The sequence below is a fragment of the Jaculus jaculus genome, chromosome 4, assembly GCF_020740685.1.
Source record: "Jaculus jaculus isolate mJacJac1 chromosome 4, mJacJac1.mat.Y.cur, whole genome shotgun sequence".
Lineage (NCBI taxonomy): Eukaryota > Metazoa > Chordata > Mammalia > Rodentia > Dipodidae > Jaculus > Jaculus jaculus.
The window spans coordinates 25,636,361-25,658,511 of NC_059105.1; the positions used below are offsets into that span (position 1 = coordinate 25,636,361).

A 22,151-nucleotide genomic window follows, 5' to 3' on the forward strand; every position below is an offset into this window, starting at 1 on the left:
TATTGGAATCTACTTCATTGTAAGCCTTACTCTCCACTCAGAGCTAACAATTACGATTAGTGAGAAGAGAAGCACTAACAGTGCCAGGCAATTGAACAGAGAAGAATAGAGAGGAAATGAAGTGAGCTGGGGAATAGCCAAGCACACTCCAAGAGGAGGAGGAAAATTCATGAGGTGGAAGTCGTTGGCCTCAAGGGTGAATAACGTGAAAATGAGCCATTTGATCCTCTTTGAGATATGTTTTCTTTCCTTCTGTCTCATTTCACCATCTCAGTTCTCCTCATGTAGAAATTCCCTTGGGCTCTGAAACTTCACTGCCCTGAATCCTCCCTTACTCAGGTACCTATGGCTATCCTGGGTTGAATACCAACATCCTAGCCAATCCTACATCCCAGAAGTTGAAGGCAGGCTTCAAAATGTTTTTGCCTCTAAGATTGGTCCTGGTACCTTAGGTCCTCTCAAGAAAAATGCAATTTCTTTTGCATGTATTTCAATAATAAACTTTGCCATTTGGTTATAATAAATATCTATATGCATATGGTAAATATTTACATGTGAAAAACTACCAATCTCAATAGAATTCTCCACATGACTTTATTTAATTGTAAACTTTTGTCAAGTTTTTGGAACCCTACCACTAAATTTTATTTTATTTTTTTCTTGTTTCAGACTTTAGAACTTATTTCTGAAACCCTCAAGCGAATTTTCCTGATATTCCCTCAGTTTTGTTTTGGCTATGGTTTGATTGAACTGTCTCAGCAACAGGCAGTCCTGGACTTCTTAAAAGCATATGGCGTAGATTATCCAAGTGAAACTTTTGAAATGGACAAGCTAGGTGCAATGTTCGTGGCTTTGGTTTCTCAAGGCACCATGTTTTTCATACTGCGACTTTTGATCAATGAGTGGTTAATAAAGAAGTTCAGGTAAGATGTATGAAAGCACAGTGTTTGTCACCCATGATGAAACACAGTACAGAATATTTATGGAGGAGCAATAATCTAAGCTTTTCCATTAGTAATATGGAAATGTTTTGCCCAAGAGGGTTTAAAAATTTTTGTAGCACAATTTTGTATTTATTTAACTGTAGCCAGTGGTTGTCTAGTTTTACTATATGTCTGCAATAATTGCTGTGGAGTAAGGGATAAAATCTAACAAGAATAATTGTTAATATTAAGGAGATTGAGTCAGTGATTCAAAGAAAATATGTGTGTAAACAAAAACAACTGAGATTGGGGGTTAGCCAATACTTTCCTAGGCAGAAATAAGAAAGTTTGAGCATGTGGAATGTTGACAAATGAGCTTGAGGAAATAAGACTGAGATAAAGCAAAGATATTATCACCATAAGTTAAAATAAGTACTTACCAAAGGATTTACACCATTGAACCATTTCTAGGAATTTTTCCTACAGGCATGTCTACATAAATGCAGACATATGGGTGCCTAAATTTAGTCATAATAGTAATCATTTCTAACAGCAAAAGAATTGAAACCACCCTCAAGAATGTCCATTATTTAGGGATTAGTTAAATCAATTCCATATATATGTCCATAAATACAATGCTATTCAACCACTAGAAAGAATGATACAAACTAGGTGTGGTGGTGCACTCCTTTAATCCCAGAACTCAGGAGGTAGAGGTAGGATGGTCATTGTGAGTTCAAGGCCACCCTGAGACTACAGAGTGAATTCTAGGTCAGTCTGAGCTAGAGTGAGACCCTACCTTGAAACCACCCCCACCAAAAACAGATGATACAATTCTTGTTTTAATAGTTTGTATTGTTTCTAATATTTATTAAATAAAAATGCAAGGTTATGAATTGGGCATAAAATATTATATGTCACAAGTTAAAAAGAAATCTACATTCTTATTCAGTGATCCAGAGAGATCCTAATTGTCACTGCTGCTTGAAGATTGCTTACTTTTCACTATTCTCCAGAACCATTTGGACTTTAATGTCATATACATGTGTCAACAATTGAGAAATAAAAATTTGAGGCTGGAGAGATTGCTTAGTGGTTAAGACACTTGCCTGTGAAGCCTAAGGACCCAGGCTTGATTTCCCAGAACCTATGTAAGCCAGATGCACAAGGTAGAGCATGCATCTGGAATTTGTTTGCAGTGACTTGAGGCCTATTCGCTCTCTCTTTCTCCCCCCCCCCGTCTTTCTTAAATAAATAAATAAAAATAAAATGTTTTTAAAATAAAAATTTTATTACATAATAAAAGGAACAATAGAGCAAAGATAGAGGAAAAACTTACAGTGTTTTACGATTTAATGGTTAGAAAATAGAAAAATATGATGAACCAGGTGATAAATGCTTACAGTGTAGTTGGAAGGCTATGGAGTCTCTTGAGTATTTGCTAGAGATCTGGTGTGTATGTTATTCCACAAACCCATGGAAAGTTTCTATACAGAGAGCCCCATGACCACATGGTGCTTTAGTGGGTGTGATTTTTTAAATTATTTTTGTTTATTTTATTTATTTGAGAGTGACAGACAGAGAGAGAAAGAGGCAGATAGAGAGAAAGAGAGAGAGAATGGGCATGCCAGGGCCTCTAGCCACTGCAAAACAACTCCAGATGCATGCACCCCCTTGTGCATGTGGCTAACGTGGGTCCTGGGAAATTGAGCCTCAGACCAGGGTCCTTAGGCTTCACAGGCAAATGCTTAACGGCTAGGCCATCTCTCCAGCCCAGTGGGTGTGATTTTTGAAGAGATAGTGCAGATTGGCATGGAAGAGTCAGAGACATGAGAGTAGCTTGAGGTTCTGGGAGAAATGTAGGCAAGGAGCAAAAGCTTGTTATGGGGATAGAAATACACAGAAATTGGCCCATGATAAGGTGTCATTTCCAGTATTTGGATACCTATCACATGAGTCAGTTTTGGGATAGAGACGAGTCAAAGAAAACAACGTATTGAGAGGCACTGGGGTCATCTTGAAAGAAACAGAGATGTTGGAAAGAAGACTTCATTTGCTTGAATTTGGAAAATTGTGTTAGCTTTCTTTTGTTTTGATATTTGTTAAGCAAGATATTGAAGTAGGTTTGGGACTTGATGCACTTCATACATGAAATATTACTTGTAAACAGAATAGCATTCAGATGATTTAAAAATAGAGACCTGGGCTGGAGATATGGCTCAGTGGTTAAAGGCACTTGTATGCAAAGTCTGATGGCCCGCCCAGGTTTGATTTGTCAATCCCTACATAAAGCCATATGCACAAAGTGGTGCATACATCTGAAGTTCTTTTGCTGTAGCAGGAGCTCTGGCCTGGCCATCCTTATTCTCTCTCTGTCTACCTCTTTCTTCATAAATAAATAAAAATAAATAAATAAATAAATAAATAAATAAATAAATAAATAAATAAATGTATTTGTTTTAAAATAGAAATCTACAGAGCTGGAAAGATGGCTTAGCAGTTAGGGTGTTTTCCTGAAGAACTTTATGACCAGGTTCAATTCCTCAATACCCATGTAAATAAATCCAGATGCACAAAGTGGCACATGTATCTGGAATTCATTTGCAGTGGCTAGAGATCATCAATCAATCAATATATATATAAATATTGTATGTATATATATTTGGTTTTTTGAAGTAGGGTCTCACTGTGGTCCAGGCTGACCTGGAATTAACTTTGTAATCTCAGGGTGGCCTTGGACTCATGGCAATCCTCCTGCCTCTGCTTCTCGAGTGCTGGGATTAAAGGCGTGCACCACCACGCCCGGCAATAAATATATTTTTAAATGTAGAGAACGATTGATAGCTAACAGTATAATACTGGGTTCCATCTCCAGCACCATATCCCTTTCCCAAAATAAGAAGTTAAAAGAAACTTAAGAGGGCTGATCTCCTTTTCATGTTACCACAGTAAAGAGGAGGAAGAGAATAGAGTTATTTTTAAAAATATTTTATTTATTTATTTGAAAGAGAGAGAAAGATGCACATAGAGAGCGGAGGAGAAAGCAAAAGAGAGAGAGATTTCACATGACAGGGCCTCTAGCCATTGCAAACAAACTCCAGACACAGGCGCCACTTTGTACACTTGGTTTATGTGGGTATTGGGGAATCAACTAGTTCCTCAGACTTCTTTGGCAAGTGTCTTAACTGCTAAACCATTGCTCTAGCCCAGAGTTATTTTTTTTATTTTTTATTTTTTTTTTGGTTTTCCGAGGTAGGGTCTCACTGTATCCCAGGCTGACCTGAAATTCACTCTGTAGTCTCAGGGTGGCCTCAAACTCACAGCAATCCTCCTACCTCTGCCTCCCGAGTGCTGGGATTAAAGGCGTGCGCCACCACGCCCGGCCAGAGTTATTTTTTAAGTAATGAAGTAATTGTTGATCTTGTAAGTGTTGAGTTGTACTAGAACTTCTGAACTCCCTTTTAGGAAATAACTTATTAGTAACTGAATTATTTGAATAGCATGTCAAATAATACATTTAAATATCATATAATCAATTTTAAAGAAATCTAATAAGATAGCATGCTTTCAGTGAGTAAAATAGGATAAAACATGTCAAGATTGAGTAATACCATTTCAAAATCATGACATTAAAAATTACTGTGTCCATTTTTTAGACTGTTCTTCAGAAAATTCATTTCGTCACCTATAATGGAGACAAGAGATGAAGATGAAGATGTGCGGGCTGAGAGGTTAAGAGTTGAGAGTGGTGCAGCCGAGTTTGACCTGGTCCAACTCCATCATCTCACAAAGACCTACCAACTCATCCACAAAAAGATTATAGCTGTCAACAACATCAGCCTTGGGATACCGGCTGGAGAGGTAGGAAACTGTGTTTAGTTTCTGGCCTTCTTATTGGCATAAAAGACATGTAATTAATAATTAATTCTTTTTCTTCAATGTTTATCTAGAAGTATAAAAGTCAAGCTCTGAATATTTTCATGGTGTGTGTGTTTACCTGTGCTCACATATTGTTCATTTTGTGATTTTGTTTTTCTCCCTGTTTCCAGGGAGGATTCTCTAAGCCCACTACACATCAAGCCCTGAATCCCTTACCAAGCTATTGCCCTCTTTGGGGTCTACTTTTAGGCAGGATGCCTTTTGAGGGTGCCTTCTTCAACCTTTCATCTCTAGGCCTCTTTGAAATCTACCATGAAGAAGCTAGACATTTTCAGAACTGAGGTCCTAGAACAGCATCCATTTATATTCTTGTGGTTTTCCCAGACATAATATTTAAGGCAGCTTTGAAAGCAGCAAAAGGATATTGCTATTTTCCATAGCTGCAAACTTCATGCATCAAATTTATTCAACAGCATAAAGAAATTACTGCTTCAGTAGCTTATTCAGTAAAGTTGTGATTTTGCGTAAATAATGTGAAATCTCTAAATGCAATTACTTTATGGAGTTAGCATATCTTACTTGTGGGGTATTTAATCATGTCACATAAAGGGATGGTATAACGTGAAATGTAAAGCAGGCCCTCTGAATATACACAAATGTTCAGACAATCTGAGGGAAAAGAGAATACTTAAGTACCCATTTGCTTTAGAAGAGTGAGTTTTATCAAATGCCTATAGAGCAGTGGCCTATCCATAAATAATTCCAGGGATTTATTTTTTTTGGAAAGGCATTTCATGCGGGGAGGAGGAAGGGGACACAATAACAACATGTCTGTAAGGCTTACATATCTTTTTATTCCTCTCTGCTTACCAGTGCTTTGGCCTTCTTGGGGTAAACGGAGCCGGGAAGACCACAATATTCAAGATGCTGACTGGAGACATCATTCCATCCAGTGGAAACATTCTGATCCGAAATAAAACTGGGTACCAAAACCTAATGCTTCTACTCACTGAGATCAACACAAACAGAATTACTTAAATGAACATGTTATATAATTCTGTGGCTGTGTCACAAAGGCTTCCATGAGATGGAAGCCAGTGATACGACTGGGGAATTGTAAATCCTTACATGTGACGCTGATAAGGAAAGTATTTTATTCCATTTAATCAAATCCACTTGATACTAATGATACTAATATGGCCACTGTCCCGTTATCTGGGGGTCCACAGAGACCTGTTCTGAGACACTCACCTTTTTTGACTTTCTCCACTCAGATCCCTGGGTCATGTGGATTCTCACAGCTCATTGGTAGGCTACTGCCCTCAGGAGGACGCTTTAGATGACCTGGTGACTGTGGAAGAGCATTTGTACTTCTATGCAAGAGTGCACGGGATTCCAGAGAAAGATATTAAAGAAGTGAGTACACACGTGAAAAGCTGGTTAATCTGAGGACCATGCTGATTTCTGCTTCTCCTGTTATCACACCCATGGCAAATCCAATATGGCCTATGGAAGACCATTAACGTTGCCCTTGTACAATGCCCCAACTTGGCATGCTTGTGTGTGCTATATACATCCCGGTGACTTCAACTAAAGAAACTGCATGGCCTGTGTTTGTTCAGCTACTCTTCTAAGAACTGACAAACAGATGCTCTTGCTTGTGATAGGTTCTAAGTTGAACTTCAGTTAGTGATACTTAATATATTCTTAATATATACTTAATGTATTCTTAATATATATGTAATATATTCTTTGGTGCTCAGATTACTTTCCTGCCTGTCCAGCAGGCATCACAAAGCTCACAGAATTAACTGTAACATGCTCAAGTAAAATCCCACAGCTTCCATTTTGATTTCTGTTTATTTCTATATGCTAGGGCTTGAATCCAGGTCCCATGCATACTAAACTCATGTCTGTCCCCACCCCCGGGTTTGACTGTGACTTTGTATCTCACTGCAACTATTTACCTTGGTAAAGGAATAGCTAAACTCTTGGCACATTTCTCTGTTTTTCCAATCCTGGGGACTTTGGGTACATGGAAGTAGGATTTCATTCTTTGCCAGAGCTATTTAACTACAGAAATAACTTCAAGCCCCATGATTTCTAATACACAGCAATTTTGATAGTGGGTCAGTTTTAAATAGACTTAAAGCCTTTGTGACAACTCACCTCTCAGAAGAAAGATGGAGCAGTGAGGACAATCAATGAGAAAGCTGCCTTTGAATTCTGTCTTACTTCTTTTAAGCTTTATAAGAGACTCCTGTGGTAATGCAGCATAAAGTGCAGTATAAACACCCTCCCCCCCCACACACACATGGGGGTGGGATCCCATTTGAAAATGAGCCTCCAAGGACTCACTTTTTTCCTGTCTGTAATATTTAATTTATTGCTTTAAAACTCAGAGTCATTTAAAACCAAATGCTAGAATTAACTGAGCAGAATGTAGAGACCCTGGATGGTGGCTATTATATTCTCCATTGTGGGTTTTTAAAAACTTTATATGTATTATAACAGGTTATACTCTTTTTAATCTTTTGCCCATGCTCCTTTTACCCTGATGGCCCTCCTCAGTGAGGTTATAGTGTTCACTTTGGGGTCATGAATGCCTTAGCCCCTGTGAGGTAGCTGGCACAGTAGTTGGGCATGCCTCAAGATATTCCTACCTACTCTGTGCCTCTTACAATCTTTCCACCCCTCTTCCACAATATTCCCTGAGCCATGGCAGGCCTATTGGTAGTTTGATTTAGTGTTGAGTTCTTTGTAGCCTCTGTATTTCTCCTTTGATGGGTTTTGATTGATCACTGTGTCTGTCACCATCACCCTATAGCTGGTTGTCAGGTTAGTAGTAAGAACAGTATTCATGCCACTGCTTCCTCTGCAATTTATCCTAGGACCTGGCAGATATGAAAGAGGTGGCAAGTCTCATGATGAGCAGTTGGTTAACTTCTTATTGATGGATCTTAGTTCTCCTCTGTTTTCTCTACCATCCATAAGATAAAAGATTCTGCAACCAAGAGTGAGAACAGCTTGGGTTAAAGGGGATATGCTAAATTCTCTGAGGGGCTTTTTGGTATGCCCTCCAGAGAACAGTGGGATCTTCTCCCTACAGTCTATGAGTTTACTGACCATGGGATTTTGACTTGGTTTTCAGTGCCAGAGATGAGTTCTCTCCGGCTGAGAGTGCCTCATGTCCAATCAAAATAGTTGATTACCCACAGAGGCTATGTGCCACTATTGCACACATGTGTACTTCTTGTCTGACTGGTTGATTTCATAATCTGCAGGGTCCCCTGCTTATTCATGCCATGGGTGACCATTGGCTTCCCTCAGATCCTATAGGGCTGTCCCCCACCATGAGGGCCAGCCAAGAAGGAGCTAGTTTCCCTTTTGATTCCAGCATGGTATTCTAGTGAAGGACTTACTTTTGTCTCTTTAAATGAACTGTTAATTTTTAAGTGGGCCTTTGAAAATGAAAATAAAAATCTATGTTGAATTTAAATAGTTTTATTTCTTTTGGGACATAATTCTCCATGGTAAAATTTTCTACTCACAGGCAAATTTTCTTCCATTTGTTATTTTATTTAAGGGTTTTGGCAGGGGAAGGTCAACCTAATTCCTCTTTTATTACCCACAGACTGTTCATAAACTCCTCAGGAGACTTCACTTGATGCCCTACAAGGACAGAGCCACCTCCATGTGCAGCTATGGCACAAAGAGAAAGCTGTCCACTGCCCTGGCCTTGATAGGGAAGCCATCTATCCTCCTGCTGGTAAGAGAAGCATTATGAACGAGGCTTCCTTGCAACCAGGGAAGCATATCCAGCCAGCTGCTAGCTAGCACAGTCCCCAACTACTGCATTCTCACAGTGCAAAGCATTTATGATAGCACATTAGGGAATTTATATCAGCAAATAATTTGTCACCACAACAATGCCCTCTAAAAGATTTTTTTTTGTCTGAAGCAATGACTCAGGAGGTTTCAAAGGAAAAAATTCAGGATGTTCAAATAATTTAAGTTATAGAACATAGACAAATTTAATTTTCATTTATTGTTGAAATCATCTCTTTTTCTGCAGGAATTGATCAAGTAAATTAACAGTTTTCAATTTCTACTGAGGAAGAAAGGCACATTTTAGAGCAATGTACTATGCTAAAAATTTTATGTCTTTGTAACTTAAAAATACTAGTTTCATGTTATTTTATCTGAATTTGAGAGGTCGGGTCAAGAAATGCATTCCACATTTATTTTGATTAAGAGCTGGAAAATTAAATTGATCACCTGGAAGTATAAATTATACATGCTTTTGATATAGTATTTTGCTTCCCAAGCCAAACATTATGAAAGGGTGTTTATTTCAGAAGGGGAAAAAAACTTGCCCTTATTTGGGGAGATTTATTTTATTCAAACTTTGAAAGAACCTTAACTATGTGCACTAAAAATCCAGTTATAAAACACCACATTATTCCAGGGATTAAGTCATTCAGTGGATCAAATCTTTTAAACTGCCCAGATAGAACCCATCTTTCTTTAACACTAGGAGATTATAATGCATTATATCCCTGTCAGTTGATGCTTATAATGGAATCCTCCAGTGTAAGTGTCCCTTAAATTGAACAAAACAATCCTTGGGCACCCCTATGAGATAATAGATGTAAAACATTTTAAAATGTTGAAAGCACAACATAATGTTATGTAGCAATGAGCAGAATTGGAATATGTGCTTACTATATATGCTATTTTCTTCAAAAAGTAGGAGCAGTGACAATATATCTTTTACTATTTCCCAGAACTAACACTCATCTTTGTCTTTTAAGTTTAATATATTACCATAAGATAAATCTCTGATTATCTTATTCTTTTCATTATAGATACATTTTAAAAATATTTACCTGATCTTGATATATAATTTTTACTTAGTATCTGCTAAAGTATGTTATTGCTTATTTAGATTATCTGTTAGTCTTTTTTAAATTTTTTATTAATTTGTTTACTTGAGAGAGAGAGAAAGAGATGGGGGGCAGATAGAGAGAGAATGGGTGCACTAGGGCCTCTAGATACTGCAAATGAACTCCAGATTCTTGCACTACCTTGTGCATCTGGCTTACATGAGTACTGGAGAATCAAACCTGGGTACTTAGGCTTTTCAGGCAAGCAACTTAACAGCTAAGCCATCTTCCCAGTCCTATTATTCTATTTTTTAATCTTGTGCTTAAAATTTTTTTCAAAGCACATTTTTCTTTGTAAAATTGTGATTTTTTTCTACTTGGTAACATCTACAATTCTAATTTTTATTTTTTCAAGGAGTCTTAAATTTCAATTAATAACATTAAACTAAAAATATAACTCAAACACATGCACTGAAATTATCAAGTATTTTTTTGTACTTCACATAGCATATAATCACTGAGCCACAGTTCTGCTTCCAGGAGAAAAGCAATCTTGGTGACATAACTTCAAATATATGACTGACAGTGTAGCATTAGATATTAAAAAAAAAAACTCTGCTATGTCAGTAATTGAAGTAAAATTTTTTCCAAGGAAGCATAGAGATAAATGTAAAGAATCAAGATGTCATCGTCACTGAAATGCTCCTTTAAACATACTGATAATTCTAAATACTCAGTTTTGAATTACTTGACAGCAGCAGAAACAGCTCATTATGTAAAAAACAAGTTAGTTACAGGACCTCAAAAAGTGATTTCTAAGGAAGTGAGATGCAATGGTTCATGTAAAGAACTTCATTAAAAATTAATTAATTTGAAAAAAGGTTCCTTATAACTCTCTCTTCAGGATGAACCAAGCTCTGGAATGGATCCTAAGTCAAAGAGACATCTCTGGAAGATCATCTCAGAAGAAGTTCAGAACAAATGTTCTGTCATACTCACATCCCACAGGTAAAGTGAGGAGGGAGCCTTTAAAATCAAATCACACAGCCTTTGGGATGGTAGATGAGAAAGGCAACCCTGTATAATACATACAGATCAGAAATGTCCACCATGGTATGGAGAACTTCACAGTAGTGGGCTGAAACAAGGGGATTTCATGATGTGAATTTTATAGTGGGACAGAGTTTAAAGTCTCAGCAATCATTTTTTATTACCAATTTCTCATGACTTATGGCCATCTTAACTCAATATGGATTCCTATTGCCTATCAAGTCAAAAGGTTCAGAAACCTTAGGCTTACTAGGTAAGGCCTTTGATGTGGCTTCGGCAAGTGCTCTCCTTTCAGTCATTCTGAATGACTTTTGGTTCCACCCACTCTGCCCCTTCCCATCTCCATGTGTTGCTTCAGCTGTGCTGTCTTTTTCGTACAGTCTCTAGAAAATCTTCCCAAGCTCTAATCTCACCAGTTGTTCCAGAGTCAGTTGACATAGTTCTTTTCCTGAAAGTAGCCCCTTCCAGTCAGCCAAGTATGAGAGAAAACTAAATAAAGCATTTGTTCTGAGCCTCTATGACATTGGCCCTGCCTTATAAGTTGGACTAAGTTTACCTTGATTTATAATGATCACATAATAAAAAAAAATATTTGATGTGCTTACCAAGAGATTTGTTTATATCCTAGCTTTATCCTTAATACCCTGGAGCAAATCACTTCATTTCCATGAACTTTTTCATGAAGTAAATAGGGTGATACTTAAGATCCCCTCTAAATATTATATTCATGAAATAAGGGCCTGTAATCAACTACAGTTTAACTAGGTATAAACTCAAAAAGCATAAAAGCCAACTGGTGCATAATGAAAGAAGCTTAGGGTCATTTTGGAAACACTTCTAAAGAGTTGAAAACCTTGAGCCAACTGTTAAAAGGCTTAAAAGAAATACTTAGTTTGATAGTGAAGGCATTCTAGTGAAAAAGTTAGCCTCAAGTTTAGAAGGACAGTAATTAACTCCACCTGAAGATATTTAATTTGCATTTTAAGAGATTTTTTTTGTTCTCTTTGAAGAGAGATTTCTAAGGTACCATAATGAACTAATTAAGTATATGTTTATGAACTTCAACTCAGTTTCCTGTGTCCTGAATGTTAATAAGAGTCTGCTGTTTTCTTTTAGCATGGAAGAATGTGAAGCCCTCTGTACCAGGCTAGCCATTATGGTGAATGGAAAGTTCCAGTGCATTGGATCTTTGCAACACATAAAGAGCAGGTAAACAGAAAATATGCTATTTACACATGGTGTTGGGTAATTGATATAACAGAGGTATAGTCAACATCAAGAACCATCTCAGCAGCCCACTCTACAATGAGGAGTGAACTAGGATGGAGGAGCTATCCTTTGAAAGTAATTATAATTGACCCACCTTAGATTGAAATTATTTTACTGAGAATTTATTATACTTTTAGTAATAATCCCAAATCTTGGAATCTTAAAAGTTCATGAGTTAACTAATAGTAATAATTAATAACTCACAACCAAAATTCTCTCAGGAAGCAGTTCTAAGTTTACCCAATTACAAATTAGCCTTGACAAGTACATGAAGGCATAGATTATTTTTTTAAATCTTTCATGCTCATTTGCCATTTGCACAAGACTTCTACAAGCTATTTAACATTTTTACCACATTGAAAACCTTTTAATCAAGAATACATTTGGGAAATATGCATAAATCTCATATTACCATCACATTAAAGTTAAATTAATAGTTTATGTTCACCAAAAGTATGTGTGTGTTTGAATATATATATCTCCATGTTGATCTCTCAATTTAAGAGTGATATTTTATACCTTTCTATATAATAACTTAGACTGTCTTAAATTAGTATGAGTCAAGATAATATAAAAGGGATAACAGAGGCTTTGAGTATTTGTTGCAATCTGTTTACATACTCTACTCCTGATACAGTTAACTTTAGCATGCTGGTTTCATATTTAGTTTTGAAATTCTAATGACTCTTCACTGTTGACACCAAGTCTCCAGTGATTTGCCTGTCAAGGCCTTAGTGACATTAAATTAGAAAGTACTTAGCTCCAGACCTTGGTATCTATTACCAATGCATGGATTTAGAAGAAAGCCAAGCTTTTATGCTTTCTTTCCAATGTTGCTTTGCCCATGATTCTGCCATAGTGTAGAGATAGAAATATATATATTTTTTAATCCACAGCATGGAACTATTTCCAGTTTGCAACATTTTTTGAACTTTTATGGCAAAATGACAATCTTTATATAAGAAAAGAGGCCATAATGGCCAGCTTGGGACCTGTTTCATTATCAAGAATTCCAGGGGAGCTATTTTGGCAAAATATAACTCATACTGTATTTTACACTTTTTAGGTTTGGACGTGGATTTACTGTCAAGGTTCACTTGAAAAATAACAAAGTGAGCATGGAGACCCTCACAAGATTCATGCAGTTGCACTTTCCAAAAACATACTTAAAAGTAAGTGATATCCCCTCCTTTCAGCCTTGCCTGATAACAAAGTAGATATTTTCCATTTCCATGTTGATCGCAAAGTTTTTATTTACCTTCATCCATTAGTTCAATATGCATAAACTATTCTGTATCACACCTAATATGAACAAATAGAATTTTTAAATCACATATTTTTGTAGCTATTGAAGTCATCCGAACCATTTGACATATGCTTATAATTTCTTCATTCTAGAGATTTTAGTATCACACTGTATTTATTATAAAGTTACCAGTTTACTAATTACATATATAAATTAGGAAACTGAGGAATGACAAGTATGCCATGATTAATATCATTTCTTCATAGGAAGTAAAATAGGGAATTCAAAATAATATAACTGGGGAATTTTGTCTACTTTGTTAAGTGAAAAATTGACTTAACCCAGAATGTCTGAGAAGTCCTCAACTCCTGGATTAGTTGGAATATTATGAGATTGTTTCCCATTACATATAATGGCTACAGGATGGACATCCAGGCATATATGCATTTGCATTTCATATAGTACATACTCCATGCACTTGACAGAAAAAAAGGATCATCAGAACAGCTTGACAGACAGGCAGTTTAAAGATATTGATGACAAGTAATTGTTGTTAAAAAGAAATCAGAGAGAGAATAGCGAAAAGAAATTGGAAAGCCAGAGGGTTAATTTTGTCTGTGCTGGGGTGATACCCAGTGATGCATTGAAAGTCTCTGAACCTCATTTTTCTTGAGAGTAGGAATAAACATCTACTTCACAAAACTGGTGTGAAACATAAATGAAAACTGTCTTAATTGTCTTCATAAACTTTAGGTCACTATATTAATGTACAGTGATAATAGAGGGCAAAACAATTCATTTTTAAAAGAATCCTTTTATCTTTACAAAATAGTTTTTGCCTCAGCCTCCTCAAGCCGAGAATAACTTGTTGAGGATAATAGCTTTCATGATTCTTATCAAAGCCTATTTCCTCCAATCTAAATTTAAATCAAATTTAAAAAATTAAAGGACACCTTTCTTGCACAAAATCCTATAGGTCACACATTTCCCATGAATTGCTGGACTGAAATCTTTATTTATTGAATGATGAAATTATATATTTCCTGATACATTTCTCCAGGGACCAAAGTTATCCAAAGCAAATGAACTGATGATAAATGTTTGATTTCTCCCTAAGCACACTATTCTACACACGTCTTCAGCAGTTAATGTATCTCTAGTTGGGAAATATCTAGAATATTTGATAAAAAATAATAAGTAGGATAGCCAGAATACAGTGATAGGCACAAGACAAATACAAGTTCATAGGAGAGGCCAGTTTCTGAGCAAGGATGTAAGGAAGAAATCTTAAATGCCAGGCTGAAATACACTGACTTGATTGGATCCATAGTGATCTCAAGTATAGGTTGAAGGGTAAGAAAATATCTGATCAAACTAATTTGTACTTAGAAATGATTGCCCAGGCTGCTTTTTGCTCGAATAAATGTGTGTATCTAGATTCTAGGCTCCCAAAGAAGTTGCTCTGGTAACTCAGATGTGGGGTGATAAGTATTGATAACATGGATGGTGCAAATGGAGAGAAAAGGAAAAAAAATGGTAAGGGATGAAATATTTAGATACTCCCAAGCAGCAATGGATGGTGATGCTGTTGATTAAATTTTAAAAATTGGAAAACAAGCCAGGCTTGGTGGAGCATGTCCTTAATCCCTGCATTTGGGAAGCAGAGGCAGGAGGATCACTGTGAGTTTGAGGTCACCCTGAGACTACAAAGTGAGTTGCAGGTCAGCCGGGGCTACAGAAAGATCCTACCTCCAAAAAAAAGAAAGGAAACATTTTAATGTGAATTTGAATTATCTTTTGAATAAGGTGAGTTTGAATCAACATGTGAATAAGGTTTGTAGACAATGCTATTGAAATCTTAAAATTTTTAGCCAATATAACACTCAATAGCTAATTTCTGGAATTTTTGAGCAATCTAACATAAAAGAGAAATTTCTAAAGCTGAATCCTGAGAAAGTTTATGTGAACTGAGAATAAGAGGATGCGTGATTACCACGCTGCTGTGTGCATGAAAGTAAAGTGCTTTGGAATTTTCATTAACTTTTTAATTTGTTTCCTCTTTGACATTCATAAAATTTTTTATCTCATCTCTACAAGCTGTTACTTTCAAAATGTACCCATTATTTACACTGCCATCATTTCCAGTGTAATGAATTTCTGAATTTTTCTTAGGTCTAGGTAATGTGCAGTCTAATCAAGTCAAGGTTACCTAACGTTGTGAAATGTATATTTCCCCTTTTGATTCTCCTAGGATCAGCACCTTAGCATGCTGGAGTATCATGTACCCGTCACAGCAGGAGGAGTAGCAAACATTTTTGATTTGCTAGAAACCAACAAGACTGCTTTAAATATCACAAATTTCCTTGTGAGTCAGACCACTCTAGAAGAGGTAAGATGGGTAACATGATGTACATAATGTCATATATTATTACGCATCCTAGTTACTCCTTTTTAATGACATTTAACTTATTTCTAATTAAAGCAATATCTATTCTTGCACCTGAAAAGACTTACCAGAGAGCTTAGTTTGTTTCTAACTGCATTTTGGGATGTTAAGAACAAAACAAAACAAAACTAAACTAAACTAAACAAAAAAAGGCGCAAGGAAATTTGTGGAAGAGGGGCCAGAAAGAATGTCAGAGCCACACATTGGGTCATGATATGCAGAGACATTTCCTCCTTCCCAAACCTGAAGGCTAACCCCACAATGCATGACCCATATACCCCAACAAGTAGGGTCCCTGTAGAGTGGGGAGGCCAGGGAAAGGGGAGGACAGGGAGGTGGCTAACAATGGTACAAACTTGACTGTATTCACGGAGTACAAAACTAAAAAAATAATTTTAAAAAAATGGCCAAAAAAAAAAAAAAAAAGCTGGGTGTAGTCGTGCCTGCCTATAATCGCAGAGCTACTCAGGCGGCAGAGGGAGGAGGACTGCTATGAGTTTGAGGCCACCCTGAGACTACATGTTAAATTCTACTGAATTCAAGATCAGCCTGGACTAGTGCAAAACCCTACTTTAAGTCAAAAAAAAGAAAAAGAAAAAAAGACACAGAATACATTAGCTATTTTATTGGGGAAATGAAGGCTTTTTCCATATAAGATATCTATATTCATAAAAGTTTATATAAATAAGGAAAGCAGAAAAAAACGTGATTTTTTTTTTTTTTTTTACCCACAAAGTAAATAGGTGTTAATGTTTTCCTTACTTTCTCCTTGTGGGTTTCATAAAGGTTTCCAATGGTTATTTCCTGGATCAGGGTACATAGAGTTAGCTACAAAGAGTGTTCCAACCTTTAAGTCGAGTGAAATGCACACAATAAAAGCAGCAAATATAAAATTCTTTCCTTTCACTTACATCTTTATTACTTTGCATACAACAACTAGAGGCTTCCCAGGTTGTCTGATCTCCGCAGGGTCTTAACTGTGTATTGGTCAACCAGCCTGAGGTACAGAAAGAACCCCTGATTGTCTGCTAGTGGAATGGGTCTGAAAGTGAAGCCTGGCAGCCTCTCAGACACTGCACTATGCTGCGTTTCATGGGCTGATACTTTTATGGGGCTTTAGGCATTTTGATAGGTACTTACCACAATTCTCACTTTGCCAACACTGAAGAGCTAGTGACTTACAAGCAACTAGTAGCACCTGGCCTTGAAAAATTAGTCTCTTGCTAGTATTGGGAGGAATTTATGATTAATAGACCTGTCTGTTAAATAATTGGCTAACAACATAATATGAGCTTTCTACACAAATTTTATTTTGCTGTATTACCTCTTGAAACTAATGAAATGTCTTCCAGTGCTTCTGTTTGAACATTTGATAGGACTTCAGGCTGGGCTCCTTATCTATATCTGATATAGATATTAACGTAGGTAACATAGATTACAGACGTGTACCTGTCAATATTGTTATAAGTGTAATCATAAGTACAGATACAGGCACCATCTTCAAAGTCAGTGACAGTTCTTTATGAAAAGACTGAATAAGGATGTGTGCATGACCCGGTGAAGCTTAGATTTTATTATTTTTTCTCCCATTTTGTAATAAGAAAGAGAGAGAGAGAGAGAGCAGAGAATTAACCTCATTTCTTCCTTTATCTGCTTGAAACTAATAGCTGTATTTTCATTGAAACTAATTAGGTTTTCATCAACTTTGCTAAAGACCAAAAATCCTATGAAAATGCTGATACCAGTAGCCAAGGGTCCACCATCAGCATAGACTCACAGGATGACCGGATAGAATCTTAGCACCTGCAGCAAGTTCAAGTTCAGCCAATGATGTTGAAGAAGACACAGCTTCCTAACACCTCTTCATCTTCAAGGGTTGTACTGTATGACGGCTACCCCTGCGTTCGACTTCCATGTTGTTGTAACGGACGCCAGCGAATGCCACTGCTACCAAGATGGGTCCCGTGTGTTCGGCACTGTGAGCATGCTGTGTACACTGGTGATTCCTAGGCCAAAGGCGAAACCACCTCACGATGCATGTCTTAATTTATTACTTTCAATAAAAAGACCAAATAAAAGGCATGGATATTAGTAGTTGAAAAGTAAGATCAGAGAAGAAAAGTAAGGTGGCTTGGGGGAAATAGGATGGGTGGGTGATGAACCAAAATAACTTATTTTTAGAAAATAATATGAATACATGAACTACTGGGATATGTAGAGTTCTGTGGTCTGGACTAACAATGACAGGAGAGAGTGGGGACAATGTGTTCAGGGGCGTGCATGTCATTTTAAGTACCTATGAGTACACAGGGACATCACTGAACCCTTTAAAAGTCCCTTTCTATAAGAATGCAGTAGAGAGTGAAGTTTACCCTGGTGGTAAACAGAATTTGGACTTCTTTCTGCCATACCTGGCGAATATTAAGGCACAGGAAGAAGCAAAAAGTGTCTTGGTCGTCAGGGGGAAGTGGATGTGTCAGCTGGGCAGGTGCCGATCTGGAAACACGGTACACAACTCATGTGCTGCTGGCCGGCCACATTTTTTATGCTCTTACAGAAACTTTCATATTTCCAGTGTCTCCTTATAAAGTATTTCTGTGGAAGGAAAGTGCATCTGAATAGTTTTCAGCTTATTACCTGGCTGACCCAGAATCTTGCTTATGATTATAGGATAGATTAGTATTAATTATGCCAAATTGCACAGCCTTTCAAAAGGTGCTTTATGTACCGTGTGTGTGTGTGTGTGTGTGTGTGTACAAGTTTGCCAGTGTTGACATGATTGTTTTGTTTCATAGGCCAATAAACTCAGTTTAGAAAAAAAAGGAAAGAAACAATTCACGATGTCATTTTGTTTGTTAGGGAAGAGCCAGGAACTAAGAACAGGAATTGCATGACCATGAGGTTCCCTGCTTACCCGTCCTCCTGCTTCCTCACCCCTTCCTTCTTGCTCTTTAAGGTTCAGCAATGCTGGGCGCCTGCAGTCTTCCCAGTGCTCTCCTCTCCTTCCCACCTCCAGACTTTTTTTTTTTTTTTTTTTTTTTTAGGTAGGCTCTTACTCTAATACAGGTTGACCTGGAATTCACTATGTAGTCTCAGGTGGCCTCGAACTCAGGGCAATCCTTCTACTTCTACCTCCAGAGTTCTGGGATTAAAGGCATGTGCCACCGTGCCCAGCTCCCACCTTCAGACTTTTGCACATACCATTCTCATACTTGGAATGCCCTTTTCTCATGTTGCTCCGGAACATTACACTGTCCAGAGAAGCGTTATTGTTTTGCTTTTTCAGTTTAATCCTGACAACCCTGTTCTCTCTGAGCTTGCCTCATAATTCATGATATATCCAGATTCGCAGTATTTGTCATTCCAGATGACAACACAATTTCCCTCTTAGGATAGAGAATGTCTTATGGGGCTGGGAATGATGGTGTGTGCCTATAATCCCAGCACTCAAGATTCAGAGGCAGGAAGATCACCACTTACTTCAATGCCAGTCTGGGTTACCTTGTGAGTTCAAGGCCAATGAGAGCTATATAGTGAGACATTGTCTCTTAAAATCCAGGGTTGGAAAAGAAGCTTAGTCTTAGAGCAATTGCTTAGCATGTGCAAAACCCCCGGGTATAGATGCCAGCACTGGGGAAAAAAAATGTTGTTGGTGAATATAATATATGGTCGATCCTTTTGGAGTAGAAAGTATGACTTCACGAGTATGGGTGTCTTTAGAAGAGGACAAAAGGGATAACCAGGCTTCATGAAGGAGGAATAAAACAAATTTGCCTGCTGAAATTGTTCTTAGTGTGATTGCTCACTTGCTCCTGGCCACTGGGGGACAGAGAAGCAAACAAACGTAGAGCACAGACATGGAGGAAGTCTGGTGACGACAGGGTGGGGTGGGCTGGGCTTTGAAAACCTTGCATATTCGAATACTTTCTGCACATCCTTTTGCTGTGTGGCCTTATTCTGGACTGACCTCATTAACATTAAACATTGTCATTAAAGTAAGCCACACTTATAAACGCTTTATTCAAATGTCTGTGGAAACAGGAATGGGTTTTTATGAACATATGCTAATTACACATAATGGGTTTCAGTGGAGCATGGGTAACAACCAGTGGCTATGCCCATGACGAAAATGCCTCTCTCTTTCCCAGCAACCGTTAACTGCCAATAGCTCCTTGGTGTGCAATGGGGCCTCATGAGTCCTGCCCTGATCCATGGTTGGATGTTGATAAACCAAATCTTGTGAAGGTCTTGCTTATGTAATAACAGCTGCTGTGAGTTCATGACTGCAGTGGGTATACCATGCCCAGAAGGTATAGTGGTCCACAACACCGTACCTCTTCCTCCAGCTCCTACATTCCTTATGCCTCCTCTTCTGAGATGTCCAGAGGCCCAGAGTGGGCGACATACCCATGTCTTCTCTCCATGAAGTTCTTAACAGTGACTGTTTCCTTGAAGATAATGAAGAATCAGGAGACTGTGAGACAAGGAGGCCCAGGTGCCTGTGAAGAGTGGAGCTTCTGAGCATCCTAGGACATGGGTTGGGGATTTCAGCCACTCTTTATCTACCTCGTGGTGGGCAGGAAAGGCCCAGCTCACCTCTAAATGATGTCAGTTTTTACTTGAGTTCTTAATACTTCTTTTTCACTAGACTTGAAGCTCAATCAGGATGGGATCTATTCTGATATTTCTAACTCTCTTACCACCTGCACACACAATAAATATTTGTGGCATTCAATAAATATTTGTTGGTGAAAGAAATAAACAAATGAATGAGAAATAAAAGTGAAACTGACATAGTTGGTATGAAAACCAAATATCCTCATTCTGTTTAAATTTCTGAAATGCAGTACAGTTTCCCCTGATGTAGCTTACTCAGAGAAAAGAAAAAAGAATGATGCTTGATTCCACATTACAGTTACACCAGAGAATCCACTGCGGGGGGGGGGGGATTTTGATAACATCTTTGGAATTAGAATCTAGTGCTTTGCTTTCACACATTTCTGTACATTTATTTCTTCTTTGTCCTGCTTGTTAAGATGAACTATATAAGAATTTCATGTGTCTTTTTACATATAAGCAAGAAAAACATAAAAAACCCATTTGAGTTCACATCCCTTTAGGCTTCTCAATAATAGGATGAGTGTTGAGAGATTCCCAACTCTCCGAGGACTGTCTACACTTGAAAGATCACATACAGAAAGAATATCCCTTCTTTACATGAGTCATTTGAATTACCTGTGGGGATGGTAGCAATTTTCTCTTCATCTATAAAACTGAATTTTCACAATATAAAATGTTGAGTATAAAATCAGCTGAAAGGAGGAAGGATGTATAAGCCACCTCCTCCAAATCTCTTCTCTGCCTGCCTAATCCTAATGCAGTACTTGTTGGTTCAGGTGGGATCTCCCAAGTTTATGAACCCCAATTTTGGATCCTGTTGTATTTTTTAACAATGTACTCAAGAAGGATAAATTATGAATTATTAAGCTTATTTAGGGTGAAATCACAAATTGTGGGTTTTTATTTATAGGACATTGAGATCTAGGAAGAAGGCAGAGCAGAGTCATAAACATGTGGGAAGTAGGAAACATACTTCCATGTGGAAAACACTGCATAGTTCATACTTTAAGAAAAAATGAGGTTTTTAAGGAAAGACTGGAGTGAGCCACAAGAATGTGGAGGGGAGTTCATAAAGCCCATTTATGGGAAACTGAGGCTTTCAAGGAAAGACTGGAGTGGAGCTGTATGCATATGGAGAATACACTGTAAGAGCTTGTGCAGGGAGATTTAGAGGAAACACCCACAGCATTCACTGTGTTTCCCCAGGGAAGAAAGTTAAAAGAACAACTGGTGATGACTTAAGGAACAATAGCAGATGGAAAATATCAAAGCAGAGACCAAGAAATCTAGATGAGAAATCTTAAGGAGGAAAGAATTATGACCATGGTTACCCTGAGTTTAGAGGTTACACAGCTAACAGGCTGTGTTAGAAAAAGTAGTCACGTGGTAGACCTGGAGTGTAAGGGAAATACCGTGTGGTAGACTCAGAGACCAGAGGAAAATCATACGTGTAGTGAGAAGTTACACCAATGTATGAAGCAGAGGCAAGCACAGAATTATTTGAACAAAGAAAATGCTCTCCCCCTCTCCAAGGGAGGGGGGTGGGTAGGCCAGAGCCACTTGTATGTAAGCAACACAGGAGAATTGCAGAGAGAGCAAGGGGGAAGAAGGCCACAGCCTTTATAGCGATTGAAAATGTATTATTTTGTCAGATTCAGATATGCAAGGGGAAACCCAATCGGTTTGCAGGTTTGGAGGGTTAACTCCAGGCCAGTTCAGATGGGCCACCTATCTAGATTGTGTGCAAGACTGTGGGCGGCAGGGTCTTGATCAGAGATGAGTTCTATTCCTGCCAAGCGTTCCATGTTTGTGTCAGCGTGAGGTGGCATGTG

The 22,151-nt window shown here is 37.8% G+C and overlaps 1 protein-coding gene across 1 annotated transcript in view; it reads left to right on the top strand.

The window, feature by feature from the left end:
• Abca12 (ATP binding cassette subfamily A member 12) overlaps nucleotides 1-18,179 on the top strand; it is a 183,608-nt gene extending 165,429 nt beyond the window's left edge. The window contains exons 44-53 of the mRNA XM_045148359.1: nucleotides 670-923; nucleotides 4,580-4,784; nucleotides 5,676-5,785; nucleotides 6,077-6,218; nucleotides 8,437-8,571; nucleotides 10,593-10,696; nucleotides 11,855-11,947; nucleotides 13,074-13,179; nucleotides 15,505-15,642; nucleotides 17,392-18,179. Coding sequence (XP_045004294.1) covers nucleotides 670-923; nucleotides 4,580-4,784; nucleotides 5,676-5,785; nucleotides 6,077-6,218; nucleotides 8,437-8,571; nucleotides 10,593-10,696; nucleotides 11,855-11,947; nucleotides 13,074-13,179; nucleotides 15,505-15,642; nucleotides 17,392-17,499 — 1,395 coding nt within the window. The 3' untranslated portion in view covers nucleotides 17,500-18,179. The remainder of the gene's footprint in view (nucleotides 1-669; nucleotides 924-4,579; nucleotides 4,785-5,675; nucleotides 5,786-6,076; nucleotides 6,219-8,436; nucleotides 8,572-10,592; nucleotides 10,697-11,854; nucleotides 11,948-13,073; nucleotides 13,180-15,504; nucleotides 15,643-17,391) is intronic.
• Nucleotides 18,180-22,151: the final 3,972 nt, after the last annotated feature.